The following is a 20672-nucleotide window of genomic DNA, read 5'->3' as shown; positions in this document are numbered from 1 at the left end:
CCGTAACTTTACCCACCTGGGTCTTTGGGTCCAGGCAACCTTAGGCAATTGCCTATCATTTGAACCTAGTGTGGACAAAAGCTTTGCCGTAGGGACTTTTTTATGAATTAAAGAAGGGAGGGGGTTGGGTCACCTTACCCCAACTTTGGACCTCAATTAAAAAGTTCCGTAACTTTACCCACCTGGGTCTTTGGGTCCAGGCAACCTTAGGCAATTGCCTATCATTTGAACCTAGTGTGGACAAAAGCTTTGCCGTATGGACTTTTTTATGAATTAAAGAAGGGAGGGGGTTGGGTCACCCTACCCCAACTTTGGACCTCAATTAAAAAAGTTCCGTAACTTTACCCACCTGGGTCTTTGGGTCCAGGCAACCTTAGGCAATTGCCTATCATTTGAACCTAGTGTGGACAAAAGCTTTGCCGTAGGGACTTTTTTATGAATTAAAGAAGGGAGGGGGTTGGGTCACCCTACCCCAACTTTGGACCTCAATTAAAAAAGTTCCGTAACTTTACCCACCTGGGTCTTTGGGTCCAGGCAACCTTAGGCAATTGCCTATCATTTGAACCTAGTGTGGACAAAAGCTTTGCCGTAGGGACTTTTTTATGAATTAAAGAAGGGAGGGGGTTGGGTCACCCTACCCCAACTTTGGACCTCAATTAAAAAGTTCCGTAACTTTACCCACCTGGGTCTTTGGGTCCAGGCAACCTTAGGCAATTGCCTATCATTTGAACCTAGTGTGGACAAAAGCTTTGCCGTAGGGACTTTTTTATGAATTAAAGAAGGGAGGGGGTTGGGTCACCCTACCCCAACTTTGGACCTCAATTAAAAAAGTTCCGTAACTTTACCCACCTGGGTCTTTGGGTCCAGGCAACCTTAGGCAATTGCCTATCATTTGAACCTAGTGTGGACAAAAGCTTTGCCGTAGGGACTTTTTTATGAATTAAAGAAGGGAGGGGGTTGGGTCACCTTACCCCAACTTTGGACCTCAATTAAAAAGTTCCGTAACTTTACCCACCTGGGTCTTTGGGTCCAGGCAACCTTAGGCAATTGCCTATCATTTGAACCTAGTGTGGACAAAAGCTTTGCCGTATGGACTTTTTTATGAATTAAAGAAGGGAGGGGGTTGGGTCACCCTACCCCAACTTTGGACCTCAATTAAAAAAGTTCCGTAACTTTACCCACCTGGGTCTTTGGGTCCAGGCAACCTTAGGCAATTGCCTATCATTTGAACCTAGTGTGGACAAAAGCTTTGCCGTAGGGACTTTTTTATGAATTAAAGAAGGGAGGGGGTTGGGTCACCCTACCCCAACTTTGGACCTCAATTAAAAAAGTTCCGTAACTTTACCCACCTGGGTCTTTGGGTCCAGGCAACCTTAGGCAATTGCCTATCATTTGAACCTAGTGTGGACAAAAGCTTTGCCGTAGGGACTTTTTTATGAATTAAAGAAGGGAGGGGGTTGGGTCACCCTACCCCAACTTTGGACCTCAATTAAAAAAGTTCCGTAACTTTACCCACCTGGGTCTTTGGGTCCAGGCAACCTTAGGCAATTGCCTATCATTTGAACCTAGTGTGGACAAAAGCTTTGCCGTAGGGACTTTTTTATGAATTAAAGAAGGGAGGGGGTTGGGTCACCCTACCCCAACTTTGGACCTCAATTAAAAAAGTTCCGTAACTTTACCCACCTGGGTCTTTGGGTCCAGGCAACCTTAGGCAATTGCCTATCATTTGAACCTAGTGTGGACAAAAGCTTTGCCGTAGGGACTTTTTTATGAATTAAAGAAGGGAGGGGGTTGGGTCACCCTACCCCAACTTTGGACCTCAATTAAAAAAGTTCCGTAACTTTACCCACCTGGGTCTTTGGGTCCAGGCAACCTTAGGCAATTGCCTATCATTTGAACCTAGTGTGGACAAAAGCTTTGCCGTAGGGACTTTTTTATGAATTAAAGAAGGGAGGGGGTTGGGTCACCCTACCCCAACTTTGGACCTCAATTAAAAAAGTTCCGTAACTTTACCCACCTGGGTCTTTGGGTCCAGGCAACCTTAGGCAATTGCCTATCATTTGAACCTAGTGTGGACAAAAGCTTTGCCGTAGGGACTTTTTTATGAATTAAAGAAGGGAGGGGGTTGGGTCACCCTACCCCAACTTTGGACCTCAATTAAAAAAGTTCCGTAACTTTACCCACCTGGGTCTTTGGGTCCAGGCAACCTTAGGCAATTGCCTATCATTTGAACCTAGTGTGGACAAAAGCTTTGCCGTAGGGACTTTTTTATGAATTAAAGAAGGGAGGGGGTTGGGTCACCCTACCCCAACTTTGGACCTCAATTAAAAAGTTCCGTAACTTTACCCACCTGGGTCTTTGGGTCCAGGCAACCTTAGGCAATTGCCTGTCATTTGAACCTAGTGTGGACAAAAGCTTTGCCGTAGGGACTTTTTTATGAATTAAAGAAGGGAGGGGGTTGGGTCACCCTACCCCAACTTTGGACCTCAATTAAAAAAGTTCCGTAACTTTACCCACCTGGGTCTTTGGGTCCAGGCAACCTTAGGCAATTGCCTATCATTTGAACCTAGTGTGGACAAAAGCTTTGCCGTAGGGACTTTTTTATGAATTAAAGAAGGGAGGGGGTTGGGTCACCCTACCCCAACTTTGGACCTCAATTAAAAAAGTTCCGTAACTTTACCCACCTGGGTCTTTGGGTCCAGGCAACCTTAGGCAATTGCCTATCATTTGAACCTAGTGTGGACAAAAGCTTTGCCGTAGGGACTTTTTTATGAATTAAAGAAGGGAGGGGGTTGGGTCACCCTACCCCAACTTTGGACCTCAATTAAAAAGTTCCGTAACTTTACCCACCTGGGTCTTTGGGTCCAGGCAACCTTAGGCAATTGCCTATCATTTGAACCTAGTGTGGACAAAAGCTTTGCCGTAGGGACTTTTTTATGAATTAAAGAAGGGATGGGGTTGGGTCACCCTACCCCAACTTTGGACCTCAATTAAAAAAGTTCCGTAACTTTACCCACCTGGGTCTTTGGGTCCAGGCAACCTTAGGCAATTGCCTATCATTTGAACCTAGTGTGGACAAAAGCTTTGCCGTAGGGACTTTTTTATGAATTAAAGAAGGGAGGGGGTTGGGTCACCCTACCCCAACTTTGGACCTCAATTAAAAAAGTTCCGTAACTTTACCCACCTGGGTCTTTGGGTCCAGGCAACCTTAGGCAATTGCCTATCATTTGAACCTAGTGTGGACAAAAGCTTTGCCGTAGGGACTTTTTTATGAATTAAAGAAGGGAGGGGGTTGGGTCACCCTACCCCAACTTTGGACCTCAATTAAAAAGTTCCGTAACTTTACCCACCTGGGTCTTTGGGTCCAGGCAACCTTAGGCAATTGCCTATCATTTGAACCTAGTGTGGACAAAAGCTTTGCCGTAGGGACTTTTTTATGAATTAAAGAAGAGAGGGGGTTGGGTCACCCTACCCCAACTTTGGACCTCAATTAAAAAAGTTCCGTAACTTTACCCACCTGGGTCTTTGGGTCCAGGCAACCTTAGGCAATTGCCTATCATTTGAACCTAGTGTGGACAAAAGCTTTGCCGTAGGGACTTTTTTATGAATTAAAGAAGGGAGGGGGTTGGGTCACCCTACCCCAACTTTGGACCTCAATTAAAAAGTTCCGTAACTTTACCCACCTGGGTCTTTGGGTCCAGGCAACCTTAGGCAATTGCCTGTCATTTGAACCTAGTGTGGACAAAAGCTTTGCCGTAGGGACTTTTTTATGAATTAAAGAAGGGAGGGGGTTGGGTCACCCTACCCCAACTTTGGACCTCAATTAAAAAAGTTCCGTAACTTTACCCACCTGGGTCTTTGGGTCCAGGCAACCTTAGGCAATTGCCTATCATTTGAACCTAGTGTGGACAAAAGCTTTGCCGTAGGGACTTTTTTATGAATTAAAGAAGGGAGGGGGTTGGGTCACCCTACCCCAACTTTGGACCTCAATTAAAAAAGTTCCGTAACTTTACCCACCTGGGTCTTTGGGTCCAGGCAACCTTAGGCAATTGCCTATCATTTGAACCTAGTGTGGACAAAAGCTTTGCCGTAGGGACTTTTTTATGAATTAAAGAAGGGAGGGGGTTGGGTCACCCTACCCCAATTTTGGACCTCAATTAAAAAAGTTCCGTAACTTTACCCACCTGGGTCTTTGAGTCCAGGCAACCTTAGGCAATTGCCTATCATTTGAACCTAGTGTGGACAAAAGCTTTGCCGTAGGGACTTTTTTATGAATTAAAGAAGGGAGGGGGTTGGGTCACCCTACCCCAACTTTGGACATCAATTAAAAAAGTTCCGTAACTTTACCCACCTGGGTCTTTGGGTCCAGGCAACCTTAGGCAATTGCCTATCATTTGAACCTAGTGTGGACAAAAGCTTTGCCGTAGGGACCTTTTTTATGAATTAAAGAAGGGAGGGGGTTGGGTCACCCTACCCCAACTTTGGACCGTTTCCCCGATTATAATTCCAATGTTAAAATGAAATAGTTTGTATTGTTGTGATTGCATCCTCTTCTTGTTGATTGAAATCAGTGTAAAGAAATTGTTCTTCTGATTTCGGTTTTTCCGTCTGTTTCCCGAGTTTTTTTTAAATATGCCTCCTTGAAAAGCTTTGATTTGAAAATTTTGTCTGTTAAAGTAGCTAAAATCTTTATATCCATTCAGATATCGTGTCACGTGTGTCATTGTCACATAAAACACATTTCCTATTGAAATGTAATAAATAAATTGCCAGTTTTCAATCTTTCCTAACGAAAACTGTGGATATTTATTAGCTTTTATTTCAACTTATAATTCTGACTGCAAAATTCTGTACTTTACGTTCCAAAATCGATATTTTGTTTTCTTTTAAAAAGAATATAAGCATGTGGATTTAATTTTATCTTTACACTAGTTAAGTATGGTCTAATTTTTTTATTTATTCACTATTATCATGATTATAAAGACAAACCGTTTCTAAGGTAATCAAAAAAGGGAGCGGAGAACCTAAAAGGAATTTTGAAAATCATACAAGAGATGTCCTGTGGTCAAGAACAATTATGTTGTCTTGAATATATAAATAAATAAATAAATAAATAAATAAATAAATAAACAGTTTTCAATTAATAGACTTTTTGAAAATGTATTGCATTTCGTCTTCCTACTGGAAATGATTGTCATCAGATTTCAAAGAACGTTTCATGTTATTGCAAGTCTTCGGTTTTTAGGCAAGATCAGTTTGGCGCGTATTTCTTATTGTTCGCTGGCTTATTGTTCGCTAGCTTGATACACCTTATTGTTCGCTGGCTTATTGTTCGCTAGCTTGAGTCTGGTGGTGAACTCATCTCTTTTATAATGACGTCAACTATGATAATGTTTTATTTGTAGCGATATTTTTTCGTTAGGCTACCCAAAAGAACTCGATTAAATTGAATGTAAACTTTCTATACTGTGTTTTCTAGTTACATATATATGTGGTATGAAAAACATTACATGCTACAGAATTTAGTAAGATGCACACTATGCTCGTTGGACAAAAATTTGAGGGGGAGGGTAGGCTATTTGTTAGTCAATGTACGTTGTACATTAATGAGGCAGCGACTTTGATAACCAAACGACATCTAGAATATTTGTTGAAGTATGTCACTGTTTAAAACTCTATTATCATGTCATCCAGACAATAATCAAAAACATGTTTTTCTTCTCAAAATACAGTTCATATTTGAGATATTTTTTTTTATGTTCATGATTTTATACTAAAATTCATATAGATAAGGTAAATCTTTTTTTTTTATTGTAGACTGATTATTTGTGATAAATAGAAAATAACAGTTCCTAAAAACATTTACGAATTCCAAGAACACGTGATTTGGATATATATCTATATGTACATGTGTGGTAAGGGTTCAAAACGTATGCTCAATGTCAATTATACCAACCAATGATTTGTTTGTATATGTAAGTTATCTTAGTTCAGTGCCAATATGTAACACACGATTTAGATTTAACGCCATATTCTGTAAGCGTCCATATTCATATTTTAATGTGTCGAAGGTTGTGGTCTATGTTGTCAGAAAATGTAATATTAATTGTATAATAAAACGGTATTTTTAGATTTGACCAGTCAGAAAATCTTCATTACAGCTCTAAACGGAAACCCATTTGACGACAAAAACAGCTTAATAGTACCAAATAGTTTTCATTGTCAGTTTTGTTATTCCGCGAGATATGACAAGATACTTACCGACAAAAAACAAAACTTGAAAGAGACTAAAACGGATAAAAAGTCAAGTAACATTCATGAAAATTTGTATTCTTTCCTATGGATTCTTTCAGTCGATGGTTCTTATTGAAATAAGACCTAGAGTAAATTTTATTGGTGAATGTGAGACAAAATTACATTAAATGCAGTAAATCTGAGTTTTTTTTTGTGGTGAAAAATCCTATTTCAGTATACGAATACGGATAGTAAACGGCATATTGCAAATGTTGGTGCCAATGTTAACCGTTTAAAACAAATCAAGCAAGTACCCAGGAAATACGGAAAACAAATAAAATTGCAATTATTTAAAAATATATTTTTTCGCTAACCGAGTCCCCGTGCTCGGAAGCTGCTTTAAATAGTGGGACAAAAGCACTGGAATCGATGGACAGTAGTTTGAGAAAAATCTGTTTTTCTTTAATGAAATCACTTGTTTGCGGCAGAAAAAAACATTACGCTCAAATTTGTTAATTCATTATGGCCGTCTTATGAGGTAGGCATCCAGAACTGTTGTATTATATTTAGTTTACACTGGTTTTACACAGATAGTATAATATATCCAATCTGATTTAAAAAATAGTGTTTGAACCATTGAACATCTATCCATTTGCTTAAAGCGTGTCGTTTTCTGCATTCAAATTCGAAAATGTGACTCGGAAAAAATATCAATTAAAGCGTACATGTAAATATAAAAATAAGATGTGGTATGATTGCCAATGAGACAACTCTCAAGCAGAGACCAAATGGCATAAAAGTTAACAACTATAGGTTACCGTACGGCCTTCAACCATGAGCAAAACCCATACCGCATAATCAGCTATAAAATGCCCCGAAATGACAGTTGTAAAACAATTAAAACGAGATCACTAACAGCCTGATTTCAAAACAATGATCGAAAAACAAATATGATATACACCAACAAACGACAACCACTGAATTACAGGCTCCTGACTTTGGACAGGCACATACAGAATTTTGCAGGTTATATGTAAGTATTGAAGGAGCGATTAAAGTGATTTAAAATGGATGACAACCCAGATATTATATATAAATAAGAAGATGTGGTATGAGTGCCAATGAGACAACTATCCTTCCAAGTCACAATGTGTAAAAAGTAAACAATTATAGGTCAAAGTACGGCCTTCAACAAGGAGCCTTGGCTCACACCGAACAGCAAGCTATAAAGGGCCACAAAAAGACTAGTGTAAAACAATTCAAACAGGAAAACCAACGGTCTAATCTATATAAAAAAAACGAGAAACACTAATGAACCACACCAACAAACGACAACCACTGAACAACAGGCTCGGCTCCTGACTTAAGACAGGTGCATAAAAAATGCAGCGGGTTTAAACGTTTTAACAGGCGCCAACCTTCACCCTATCCTGAAACAGTGGTATAACATTACAACATAAAAAGACACACAATAAAGTATCAATTGAAATGGCTTAACTCGATCAAAAAGACAATACACAAAAACAATTAAAATACACTGAACGAATAAGTTTGATCTATGACACAATATTAATAAAAAAGATGTTTCATGTCAAAAAGACAACTTTAACCAGGACAAAATGGCGTTAAATAAAGTAACGTACACAGGTAAATTTAAATATAATAATTTTGTTGTTAGGAGTACAGAAATATTTTTTACAAAATAAATTTGTTATTCATAGTACTGAAGTGAACATTTTTTCGTCATACTAAATACTTATCAAAGGTGGTACATATTAAGGATGTATTCTTCTGAGGTTTCAGTCTCGTTGAAATCTCGTTCGGAAATTATTTCCATAACATGTGATACAAGTTGAAAATATCAAAGAATATAAAAAACATTATAATCAAACTTAACTCTGTGAAAAAAATTGTGTAATTACAATAAGTAGTTTTTGAGTAATAATATTTTCAAATTTCATAACCAATCTGGTAAGTGTCATCAGCCAAAATGTTGAGAAAATTGGTGAGGGTACAAAGAAATGATTTTACCAAAGATATGTACATCCCATATCATTTTTTTCTATTCGAAATTCTCAGATATTTTTCAATCATGATGTTTAATGTTGAAATTTATATAGGTTTGCCAGCATTTTAAAGGACATTACTCCCAAAGTAGGTTAAGTATATTAAAGTTACTGCACGTTATTTTCAAGCAAAATATTACATCAGTAGCAAATATGTATATATATAAACCGTATTTGCAATTGTTGTAATTTTAGTTATATACACAGCACGGTTTCCCAACAGTAAAACAACTCAAAAGAGAAAAAACAAACGACCTAATTTATACCAAAAAACAATAAACGAAAAACAAATATATGGCGGACAGCAACTAATGACAACCAAAGAATAACAGGCTCCTGGCTTGTAACAGGCACATAAGGAATTAGACGGTGTTAAAGATGTTTATGAGAGCACAGAGGTCTTACAAAAGAGGGGTTGCAAGGAAAATGTTGAGAGGCGCAATGGACTTAAAATTTCGGGCGTTCGTAGTTGGTCCATTGCGAGACAACATATCTTCCCCTTCCCAACATGTCCTCGTTTTCCTGTCGATGCAATAAGCATGCGTATCTCTCAGAATATTTCACTTCAATTTGTTAACTGAATGAATATTATGAAATATTTGCCGCTTAACTAAGCAAACAACAATTAATCAACAAATAAAATATTATTCAGAGTACCGCAAAGTTTGTAAATGTCTTAAGAATTAAAAAATGAAACATTATTGATGAGTGGTCAAATATTCAAATATGTATTCTCTTAAATTGTTTGTCGAAAAATCTTGCTTGCAAAGTATTTGTTCATGAAGAAAGCATTTCTGTATAATGTGATACTCGATATATGAATGGGATTACCCTCCCGGTGTCAATTATTAAACACAGTTTTGTTGCATCACCTATACAATATGAGGACGAAATCCACAATAACAGTAGAAAAATCAATAAAATGAACAATAAATATTAAAACCAATATTCATGAACTCCGTACTCTAGATAAATATGTAGATTTATCAGGTATTAATATAAATTTAGACAAGACAAAGGTTGTTTGGATTGGAAAGAAAAAGTTAAGCCAAGAAACTATGTGTGTTAAGTGGGGATTGGAATGGGGTTCCAGCAGATTTACACTTCTTGGGATAAATTTCTCCGTGGATCTTGATGAAATTGAAAATTTAAACTATGACCCCAGGATAAAAGAAATTGAAAAAAAACTATAAAACTTGGACAAACCAAATACTCTCCCCAATTGGAAAAATATCAGTGATAAAAACACTTACAATATCAAAATAAAACCATTTATTCCTATCCATACCTAGTCCAAAGCTTAAATATTTTACTGACAAAATATTTTCCTTTATCTGGGATAACAAACCAGATAAAGTTAAAAGAGAAACTTTAACCAAACCACACTGTTCAGGAGGTCTAAAAATGATAAATATTGAAAACTACATAAGAGGTTTAAAATTAACCTAGATAAGAAGAATTAATAAAAATAATTCAAAACTTGTGAAACTACTCTTTTCAAAATTTTTTGGAAATGCAATTTCTGGGCCCATATAAAAAGCTGAAAAATCCATTTTGGAAAGAATTATTTGATGCTTGGAATGATCTTCAAAATATTCAAGATACATCTCAAATTAACACATGCAATATATGGAAGAATGATGAAATAAAGATTGGTAATCAATCAGTTTTATATAAAGAATGGACTAAAAAAGGGAATTTGGTTGATTAATGACTTGTTAGATGAATGTGGAAATTTCATGACTTTTGATAACTTTAAAATTAATGTATACAATGTAAAAACTAATTTCCTTACATAGCAAGGCTTAATTTCTGCAATAAAAAAGTATTTAAAAGAATATAATATATGTCCTAATGACTTAGTGAGAGAAAATGGCCCCGTTTTGCCCTCAGTTATTAAAATATTTTTTAAATCCCCGAGAGGTTCAAAAGATATGTATAATATTTTAAATAGTAAAAAGTCAAACCTTAAACAGAAGTGTGAGCAAAAATGGTCTTTAATTATCAATACAAACTACAATTGGAAAAATATCTATATATTGCCCTTTTATATTACCCAGAATTCTAAACTGCAGTGGTTTCAATACAGAATAATACATCGAATTTTAGGCACGAATGATCTTCTCTTTAAAATAAAAGTGAAAGATACAAATAAGTGTAGTTTTGGGTGTGGAGGGATCGAAACAATAGAACATATATTCTAGACTTGTCCGTATATATCAAAATTATGGGAGGACCTTAACTCATAGATATTTGAGAAGATAGAAATAGAACTAACTTTAGATATAGGTTTGGTTTTATTTGGTATTCTAACGAAACCGATAAAAATGATATAAGAAACTTAATAATTCTGTTAACAAAATTCTATATTTATAGAAGCAAATTATCATTGGAACAAACCAATATGATAGCACTGAAAAATTATTTAAAAGAAAACTTATTAATAGAAAAATATATATTTTATAAGAATAAAAGTCTGAGTAGGGCAGAAAACTGCTGGAACCCCTGGACTCCTTTATTGTCATAAAAACAAAAATAAACAACAGACACCATATGTTGTATAAATTAAAAATATGTATTCTTTATCCAAGCAGCCTCTGTCTTTCAACCATATTCCGCAATGTATTGACTATTTTAGCTGTGTCTATTAATTTAAAATATGTTGTATATCTTCTGTCTATATATTATATTGTGCATAAAATGTGTATAACTTACTATTATGTTTATTTGCAAATAAAAAGAAATTCATTATAAAAAATATATATTCATGAACTCAAAATCGTTTTTTTTTTTTTAATCTTTTTTTCCAGTGTTTCGCATTTGCGCAGTATTCCTTTCCGGTAGGGTTTGTCTCGTGATTTCGCGTACAATATAAGGAAGGGTCATCACATGAATTCCCGCTAATTTGTTGTTTCTGATTACCAAATTACTGAATCATATTGACAGTTAAAAAATAAAAATAAATTCCGCATCATTTCAAAATGAATATAGAAACTCCCCTGATCAATCTGGCAGATTTTTGTATCTTGTAAGGAATGTAATACAAGAAATCTAAATCATTTTAGGCCAACTTTGTAACCACGTCGTTTTTATTTTAAGGTAGGTATACATTATTTTATTTTAATGTTAAAAACGTTACCTGAAAATAGCGTTTTTTTGCTTACACAGAAAATGACGTCATAACTAAAATACCTAACACAGGACCAACAATGGAAATGATTCCGTATTTCCGTTACGTTTTCAACAGATTTAAAAATGTACTGGAAATATTTTTTTTTTTTTTTTTTTGCAATTTGGTAAAGGGTTATAGATTTCTCATCCCTTTTAGAAGCCTATAGGGTACCTCAAAATTTACGGATTGTTTTTAAATGTTAGTGATTTTATTTGTATTTTTTTAATGTCATAATTTTTTAAATGGCATTACTAAATTTTACTGTATTTAAAATTTTGCAAAAATCAGTTTCAAATTAATAATTTATACGGACTTCGTCCTTTTTCACAGGTAACACCTGCCCATATTAAAAAAAAATCGATTTAATGGAAAATAAAATACCTGGAAGAAATGGAATAGGAACGTAGCAACTTCTGAAGCAGTGTTGCCGGCTCTCCGAACTTTCCCGAAGTCCTGCGATTGTCGAGTTATTTTTAGCTTCGATCCTCGCTTGGAAGTTGAGGAACGTAGTTGTGTTATATTCTCTAAGTTTGCAGTTTGGTATTAGTACATATTTTATTTTGAGTTATCTCCCTTATGCATAGCATTTTCAACAAAAAATGTGGTAATTTGACATTCTTTATGCTCCTGGTTCGTTACATGTATGAAAACAATGATCGAGTCCATATTCCGAGCTCTAAACTGTTTGGTATGACCGATATTATCATTTCCTTTTAAACGTCGACAAATTTGACAATATCAGTTCCGGTAGAATTAGAGGTGAGCATATTAGTCATATTTCCGGTTATTCTCGTCATGTCAACAAAAGTCTGTTAATATTCCGATGGCTTTTTATCCGTCGTCAGCTGATACAGATGATTCTTTTGATTTTCTTTTTAAAATTGTGTTAATAGGTGATGCAGGAGTTGGAAAAACATGTGTAGTGCAGCGTTTTAAGTCAGGAACATACGTTGAAAAGCATGGGAGTACCATAGGTGTTGATTTCACAATGAAAACACTAAAAGTTGATGGGAAATTAGTGAAGGTTAATAGGTTTAAACACATTACATTCTTGTAACATTTATCTTGTTTAAATTCTTGTTAAAACTACTTTAAGAATATACACAATAAAAATAAGGAGATGTGGTTCAGGTATGATAACCAATATGACCAATTAACAGACCAAATTATGAGGAATTCTAGACAGTTCGACACCCAGACAAATCGGCACCCGGAGGCACCGAGAAAGACACTTTGGCACCCAGACAAATCGGCACATAGACAAATCGGCACCTCATAAAGATAAAATCAATTATTAAATCCTTGATCAAAATATAATGAACCAAAAATCAAAATTACCTGGGACTGATATATATAGGTACATGTATGTGGGCATGACCTCAATTTGCAAGTTTAGTGTTAATATAGCAATAATTTTCGACTGTTTTTACAAATAACCAATTTGATTCCTGCACTATCTATGACATTATTGTATATGGTATCTTCGATTAAGTATCTTATGAAGTGGTTTATTTTTTTTGTGAAGACTGTATCGCAGCTTAGTCATTTGGGTAGCTGTCTTATTTGTGTGTATTCTTTTTCCATATGCATGAAAATTGATTTCATAGATTTCACCATTCATGTACTAGTTTTAATGTAATGCATAGTTCTATTCCGATAGTATTCTAAATCAATCATTTGTCAATAAAACACATGTAGCATATTTATAATATTTATTTTATTTATTATAATTATATTCATAACAGTTTATAGACATGTTAACAGCACTAGATTTGCATCAAAGGTGAACAAGATAGTAATGAAACATTTTAAATACTATAAATATAACATATAACATATATACAGGCAGCACTATAAGTTTTAACCAAGTCATTTTGGTGTTGGTCTGTACACACTGGCACATTCCTTTAGCAGTCTGGAGGTGGAAATGCTGTTGCTACAATACTGGTCCCACAGTCTATACACTTTTGATCTCCATTGAGAAATTATCAAATTTCATTATAAACTTACATAAATTTAATACTGATTAATGCATAACTAGAATTAATTATGATTTAATTAAATGATGTTTATTCAAACACCATCATATTTAACAATCAATTAGGATTTAATTAAAATTTAATGATGTTTATTCAAACACCATCGTTTAGGATTTAATTAAAAAAAGACGATTATTTTGTAATACATATTTTATTTACAGATTTAAATATTTCTGTAACAATTCTTTTATTTTTCTTAATATTTATAGATTATCGTTGGTTATCTCAACAAGATTGATTTTCTCGCTTGAGCCGGTACGGATGCCGAAATGTCTTCGGACCTGGGTGCCGTAATGTCTTGTTACCAATTATGAGTCAACAATTATATGTGTGAACATTTTCGCTTGTTTGGCCATAAATTTGGGGAAAATATTCTGTCATAAAAAGATTGTACAAATCATTTGAACATAGTTGTCAGATGTTAAGGACAGTCTTATGGTTTAATGTGCTTTAACCATTAACAATGATTAAAAGAATTCTTACCATCTCATCAAATGCTCATCAGATAGACCTTTTCTCTACTGGAAACACAACAGTTACAGCTTAAGATCAAGTTAGATTGTTCTGTCATTACAGAGAAAAAATACGTTTGGATAAATACAATGTAGTTGTGTTCTTCAAAACACTGTTTTACTTTCCTTTATTGACACCTCAATGGACACTGCAGTTAAGTCATGCTCTGCTCAGTGTTCCCTGTCATTTCTGTTAATAATGTCTGTAAGGATTTTCAATTTAATATTTTATTTTATAAATTGTTTTGAAATAAATGAACATGATGAATAATTTCCAGCTTCAAATCTGGGATACTGCTGGACAAGAGAGATTTCGAACTATCACACAAAGCTACTACAGAAGTGCCAATGGTGTTATATTAGCTTATGACATTACAAGAAGAGAATCTTATGAAGATCTACCTCGATGGTTAGAAGATGTCAAAAGATATGCTGGTGGTAGTATTGTACAGTGTTTGATAGGTTAGCAGTATTTTATTAGAAGCAAGAATTTTATATGAATGGAAGTAGCTATTTGAGTAAATGCCATGTTAAAACAGTGACCCAACAAATTAGTTGACCAAAACGGCATATTTGGATCAACATATGGTCTTCAAAAATAATATCAATTTTTAAGGTAAATGTTGAAAAGACTTAAAGTGAATATTGTTTTGACAATTATAAGTTTTTAACAAACCAAATTTTTTAAAACACCTTCATGGATTTTCAGGAAACTTTGACAGAAGCTCCCTCATATGCATAACCATAAGCATGATAAGATACTAGAGTACAAATACTGATTCCTTTCCCCCCTATTTTTTTCCATATGGTATTTTATAAACAGACATATCAGACTTAAAGGTTATCTGAGACAAATTTTACATAAACAGCAGCAGTTGCAGTCAAGACACATGGTTCTATTAAACTTTTACAATTTTTTTATTTTTTTTTATTGGTTTCCACATCTTTCAAACTTTTCTTACAAATTTAGATATTTTGAATCAATCAGCATGGCATATTGTCAATGTGTACTATGTAACTTGGTTATTTGAACTACACAATTTAAGTTATAAATTGCCTTGAGTCTACATGTATATAAGATACATGGAAAAGTGCAACAAACAATCATACATGTATTTCTGACACTTAGTCTACATCTTAATCTCAATAGAGAAAGAATCATTGATCAAATTTCCTGACTTAGGACAGGTCATAAGCATATGATGGGGTCATACTAGTTTTGTGGGTAGTCATGTTTGAAATATCAACTGTGTGTAAACAGGTATATTTTACTTAAAATTATACTGTAAATGAAAACTTTTCCTTCTTTACAGGTAACAAAAGAGATTTGGAAAATTTAAGAGAGGTGAATATTTCTGAAGCTAAAAATTTTGCTCAACAACATAACATGATTGATGTTATAGAAACAAGTGCTAAGGAAAATACAAATGTGGAACAAGTTTTTCTAGAAATGGCTACAGTAAGTGTTGACCTTAAAGAAAGTTTAATTGTTTATTCTAGAAATGTAAAAAAAAGAATGTCAACTCAAACAATCTTAGATAGGCTCATAGGAGATACATGTATAGTTGCTTAGGAATTGCCTTTTCATATTAGTTATAAATGCCTTGTTTTAATGATACATCCCTTTTGCTTCTCTTCAGAATTTACAAAGAATCACAGAACAGATAATATAGAAATATGTGAAGTCTATCTCACTGAAACTAATATGTTAATTTCATATTTATCATCTGAATTAATTGAAAATGGAAATAATTCTAGTTATAAATAGACCTTTAAAGTTGTGAAAATTGATTTTTAAGTGATTTAGTACTCTATATAAAAAAAGGAGATGTGGTATGATTACCAATAAGACAACTCTCCACCAGAAACCAAATGATGTAGAAGTTAGCAACTATAGATCACCGTACGACCTTTAACAATGAGCAAAACCCATATCCCATATTAATGTAAAACAATTCAAATGAGAAAACTAACAAACTGATTTATTTACAAAACAAAAACCAAAAATAAATCTGATATACAGCAAACATTGACAACCACTGAATTATAGGCTCCTGACTTGGGACAGGCACATACAAAATGTACAGAATGTGGCATGCTTAAACATGTTTGCTGGCACTAAACCGCCCTTAACCTGGGACAGTGGTGTAATAGTACATCATAAGAACTAAAACAATAAGTTAAAAAGTGTGTAACTCAGCAGAATGATACAAAGCACAAAAACTAACAAAAGACACAAAGAGCAGATCTGAGAATATTGATAGTTACTGAAAGCTAGTTCAAAGCCCATAACAACTAGTTTACATTTATATCGTTCATACCCAAGAAACATGTACACCAAAGTATTAACTCATCATTTTTACAACTTAGATTTTTTTCTTCAGGAATTAAAGAGAAGAATTGGTGGAGATTCAGGTTTGGCCAGTTCAAAGTCTGGTGGAATTAGTCTCAATACCCAAACAGTTGGTGGAGGTGGTTCATCTTGTTGTTAATAGCTTTACAGAATGTTTATTGTTATTTTCTATTATATCATGTTGATTGTGCATATGAAGATTGACTGTATAAACATAATTAGTTTAACATGGAAGAATATCAGATGTGTATGCATGGAGGAACAATAGTTTTTCTTTACAAATCTTTGAAGTCAATTTTTTCCCAGAATGGGACCATGAGTGTAATTGGTGTCAGATGTTATGTTGTTGTGATGTCTTCTTATCATATAGGGTTAATTGTTTGTAGTTGTACTGTTAAAAAAGTTGTTTAACTTTATACTAGAACAGATGATAAAGAAATCGCTAGGTTTTTGTTAAAAAAACATTATTGAAATCTAATCATTTGATTTAATATTACTAGTTTGTATTCTGGTCCTTTTGTTATGGTAAGAATTACCAGAGTACTGTAAAATATTTATTTTTGCAATTTCTAGATCCTGACCTGTTTGCTAGGTTTCATTTTTGTGTGTTTTGTTCCAGTCTCTTATCTTCCATAAAAAGGGTGGGATTGAGGGATTATTTTCGTTTATCTTATCTTATCATTGAAATTAGCGAAAAATAAACAACTAACGAAATTTCGCAGTGACACTTTACAGTAGCTTCAGTCAGTAAAAAATTTGGATGAGTAGATTAGTCAGTAACAGGTTGGCAGATAATTTGATAGTGCAGATGAAATGGAAATCACTAGAACATGTATTAATAACTGGACATGCTACTTTTTTTTTCATGAAAATGATCATGAAAAGTCCAACTACAGTATCAAACGCCCTGTTATATACATTGTAATTTGATCCAGTCAAACCTGCCTTAATGGTCACCTCATATTAGTGGTCACCTGCCTCTCACGGTCATTTTCAGACCCTCCCAAACATTTTCTCTATGTAATTTTACTCTTTTCAGCGGTCACCTAATTTTCACACAAAATCGTCATTTCAACTTTTAACAATGGTCATTTTCAGTTTTTTAACAATCAAAATGTAATCATGACAAAAAAATATGTGTTCAGTATCGAGGCCAAAATGAAAATCGGAACCTGTTTGCAACGGAGGTCTCGAGAATAGGAGGTGAATTTGAGAATTTCTTGTGTTCTACTCCTTTCATGTTCAATTAAAAACCATGTCATGGACTTATTTCTCCATGAATATTAACTATTTCAAATGTTTATTCACATTTAGAGTGCTGGAATTCTCCATTGTTTATTTGTCTGCTCACACGAAAGATAACTCTATCGATGGAAAACACTAAAATAATTTCCCTGGTAAGGGGAACGTCCAAAGTCAGAATGAGAATTTTCTTTTGGAACCTCATTTAAAAGGTCACATCTCTTGAGCGGTCACTTTTGATACTTTCCATGAGTGACTACTTAATACAGGTTTGACTGTACTTTCAATAGTATTTTCAAACTTGGTTTAAGTAGAAAAAAGGCTTCTTAACTACATAGGCAAGCTATTATGATTAAGAATTCCCAAAATTCCAGATTTAGTCAAGAATCTATGGATGTTGTGTTAAACTCTTTTAGGGCAACAAGATCTGTGGATGAGTAATATTTTTTGTGAGAATGACATTACAGTCTATTTAATAAATAATAGAGTTTTTAAAATTCTGTTATTTTTCTGAGCTGCAGAGAGAACCTAAGGCATACCTTAAACTCCAAAACTACAATTTATATGATTTTAGGATTTATATTTGGAAATATTTGCCAAAATTGATTATAGCAGAAAAAACAATGTATCAAAAGATAACTTAGAAATTATTTCACCAAGAACAATTTGGTTTTTTCGATTATAGTATATTTAAACAGTCAAAAAAAATTGTTGTCAGTGTTGGGATAACCATGTTTACAGAATAGTTTTGTATTGAGATGTACAAAATGAAGTTAGCTTTTGATAAATGTTTGTTGTTTATCATGATTAGATTTTTTATTCAAAGTAATTAATTTAATATAAGTACCAACGTTAACTGAATATAGTCTTTTTACATTGTATAGTATTTTAAAAGACATATACTATCTGTTGTTTTTGGCTGTCAAACAAAAGTGCAATATTGTTCCATAATATATATGAATAAAATATATTTATGTATTGATATTAAGCATTTTCAAAATATATTTTTACTGAATGTGCTAGATGGTTGTGTATTTATAACTAAAGGAAATTATGCTAGAGTTAAACTGTTACATATGTGTTTAAATGTAAGGTTGTTTTGGTTAGTCTGATTTTTAGATTGAAAGTTATTTTTGCTGAACTTTACTAAATTGTATGTGAAAACAGTTGAACTGTTATTTTTGTGTTCTCTTAAAAAGCTATATTATCTAGCCTACCAGAACATGGTAAGGGACTGTTAGATTTTATATTTATATCAGGATAAATGAAATAAATATGTTATCAACTATAATCATTATTTTTTTCTTTATCATTATTGATGCTTGTGTACAAGTGTGAGAATAAAAATGTATTACTGTATTAATTTTTAAATTTCATTTCTGTGATATTGTTAGGAAGTGAAAGGTCAGATGATTGTCACAATATTTTATCTATAAGAAAGTATGAATTAAAATGTCATAGAAACAACATATTTAATACCAGTGGTAAATACATAATGGGGAGATTAAATGTATGAAAATAATATATAAAGAATTGACAAAGGAAAAATTAGATAATTCTTTGTAATTTTTTCTTAAGAAAAGCCTCATGATTGATGTACTGAATTTAGTATGTTACTACCATGAAACTGCCTCCTGAACAAATGCACTGCCAATGGACCCTATCTCTGATATCTTGAAAGGTAAATTAAAAAAATAGCCTAGCCAAACATATCAGATAAATTATACGTATAATCCATTTAAGTATAAAAGAGACCTTTTAAAGATTACATAAATAATACTACACCTAAAGTTATTATTATCATGCCTGTGTTGGGCATGACTGAAGGAGCCTGTGTTGGGCATGACTGAAAGAGCCTGTGTTGGGCATGACTGAAGGAAAGTTCATATGTAGGTTATAAATTTCTGCTATCCCTAAATATGACATGAAAACATGTATAACAATATAAAAAAAACCCAACAAAACCAAACTTTATGGATTTGTATGATGATTTATGTCAAATGATGGAAAGCCAAACATTTTCCAAATAAAGAGTCTGTCAATTGCTGCTGTGACCTTGATCTTTGACCTACTAACCTCAAAATGAGAAAGGGTCTTCATTATCACATGGGAGGGACATTGTCAAACTCCATTAAAAAGTTTTTATTTTAGAAATAAGGGGACATAGACAATCTGTATTTTATATCTAAATGCTTTGTGCTACATGTATTACATTTCCTTTTTGTCAAATGCATTAATTTATTTAAATTTATATGTAAACATTAGTTAATCAGTTACCATAAATTATATGAAAATTCTCCATCAGTTTATCAGGTACCATTTATTATAAGTGAATTCTTCAATACATATCTTAATTGTAAGATGTGACCCATGTCTTACAGGTGTCATGTGAGTTTGACTTTATTTTAAAAATACTTATTTCATGTGAGTTTTGTTACATATTTTAGGAAAGGCAGTAGAGTAGTCACATCAGTATGAATGCCACCAGTCTATATTCATTTTCAATATTGACCTGCCAGGAGGTATCTGTTTTCCAATATTGACCTTTTGTTAGTATTTCCCTCCAGATTGTAAACATTTATAAAAAATTGTATTTATTTAATGAAGATGAAAAAGCATGAAACATTAAATATAATTACTACTTTCCTAAATTAATGCTTTTTATTTTTAACCAATGACTTGTATGTTTTCATTACACAGTTTGAATAATTTTAGGTGTCACTCTTCCGTTTTATAAATTTAAGAAATGTTTCTCCCATTGTAGTTTGTTTCATTCCACAAACAATATGCCTTTATAAAAATAGCTCAATAGATAATAAATCATGACAAAATGTATGGAAATATATGTAAAATGTCTTCCATTTCAACATAGTATTTCTTGATATTTTTACAGAAGTAAAAAAGCTATATTGTTACACAAAAGAATGTTGTATATATTGATATGTATTGTTTTTAGAATTAACTTTGTATTTATACATGTGACAGGTTTTTATGTGCAACATTTTTTATCAACTTCAAAATTTTGAAAATGTCTCCACTATGGATTTAGTTAAC

The 20672-nt window shown here is 33.5% G+C and overlaps 1 protein-coding gene across 1 annotated transcript; it reads left to right on the top strand.

Annotated features, from left to right (window-relative positions):
- Positions 1-12260: 12260 nt before the first annotated feature.
- On the top strand, positions 12261-18977 carry LOC127731282 (ras-related protein Rab-43-like). The gene is made up of 4 exons (XM_052240316.1): positions 12261-12496; positions 14302-14485; positions 15337-15482; positions 16408-18977. The coding sequence occupies exons 1-4, from the start codon at positions 12296-12298 to the stop codon at positions 16513-16515; spliced, it is 639 nt and encodes a 212-aa protein (XP_052096276.1). The 5' UTR covers positions 12261-12295; the 3' UTR covers positions 16516-18977.
- The last annotated feature ends 1695 nt before the right edge of the window (positions 18978-20672 follow it).

The sequence above is a fragment of the Mytilus californianus genome, unplaced genomic scaffold (assembly GCF_021869535.1).
Source record: "Mytilus californianus isolate M0D057914Y unplaced genomic scaffold, xbMytCali1.0.p SCAF_1, whole genome shotgun sequence".
Taxonomy (NCBI): Eukaryota; Metazoa; Mollusca; class Bivalvia; order Mytilida; family Mytilidae; genus Mytilus; species Mytilus californianus.
This window is presented reverse-complemented; position numbering and strand designations above follow the sequence as displayed.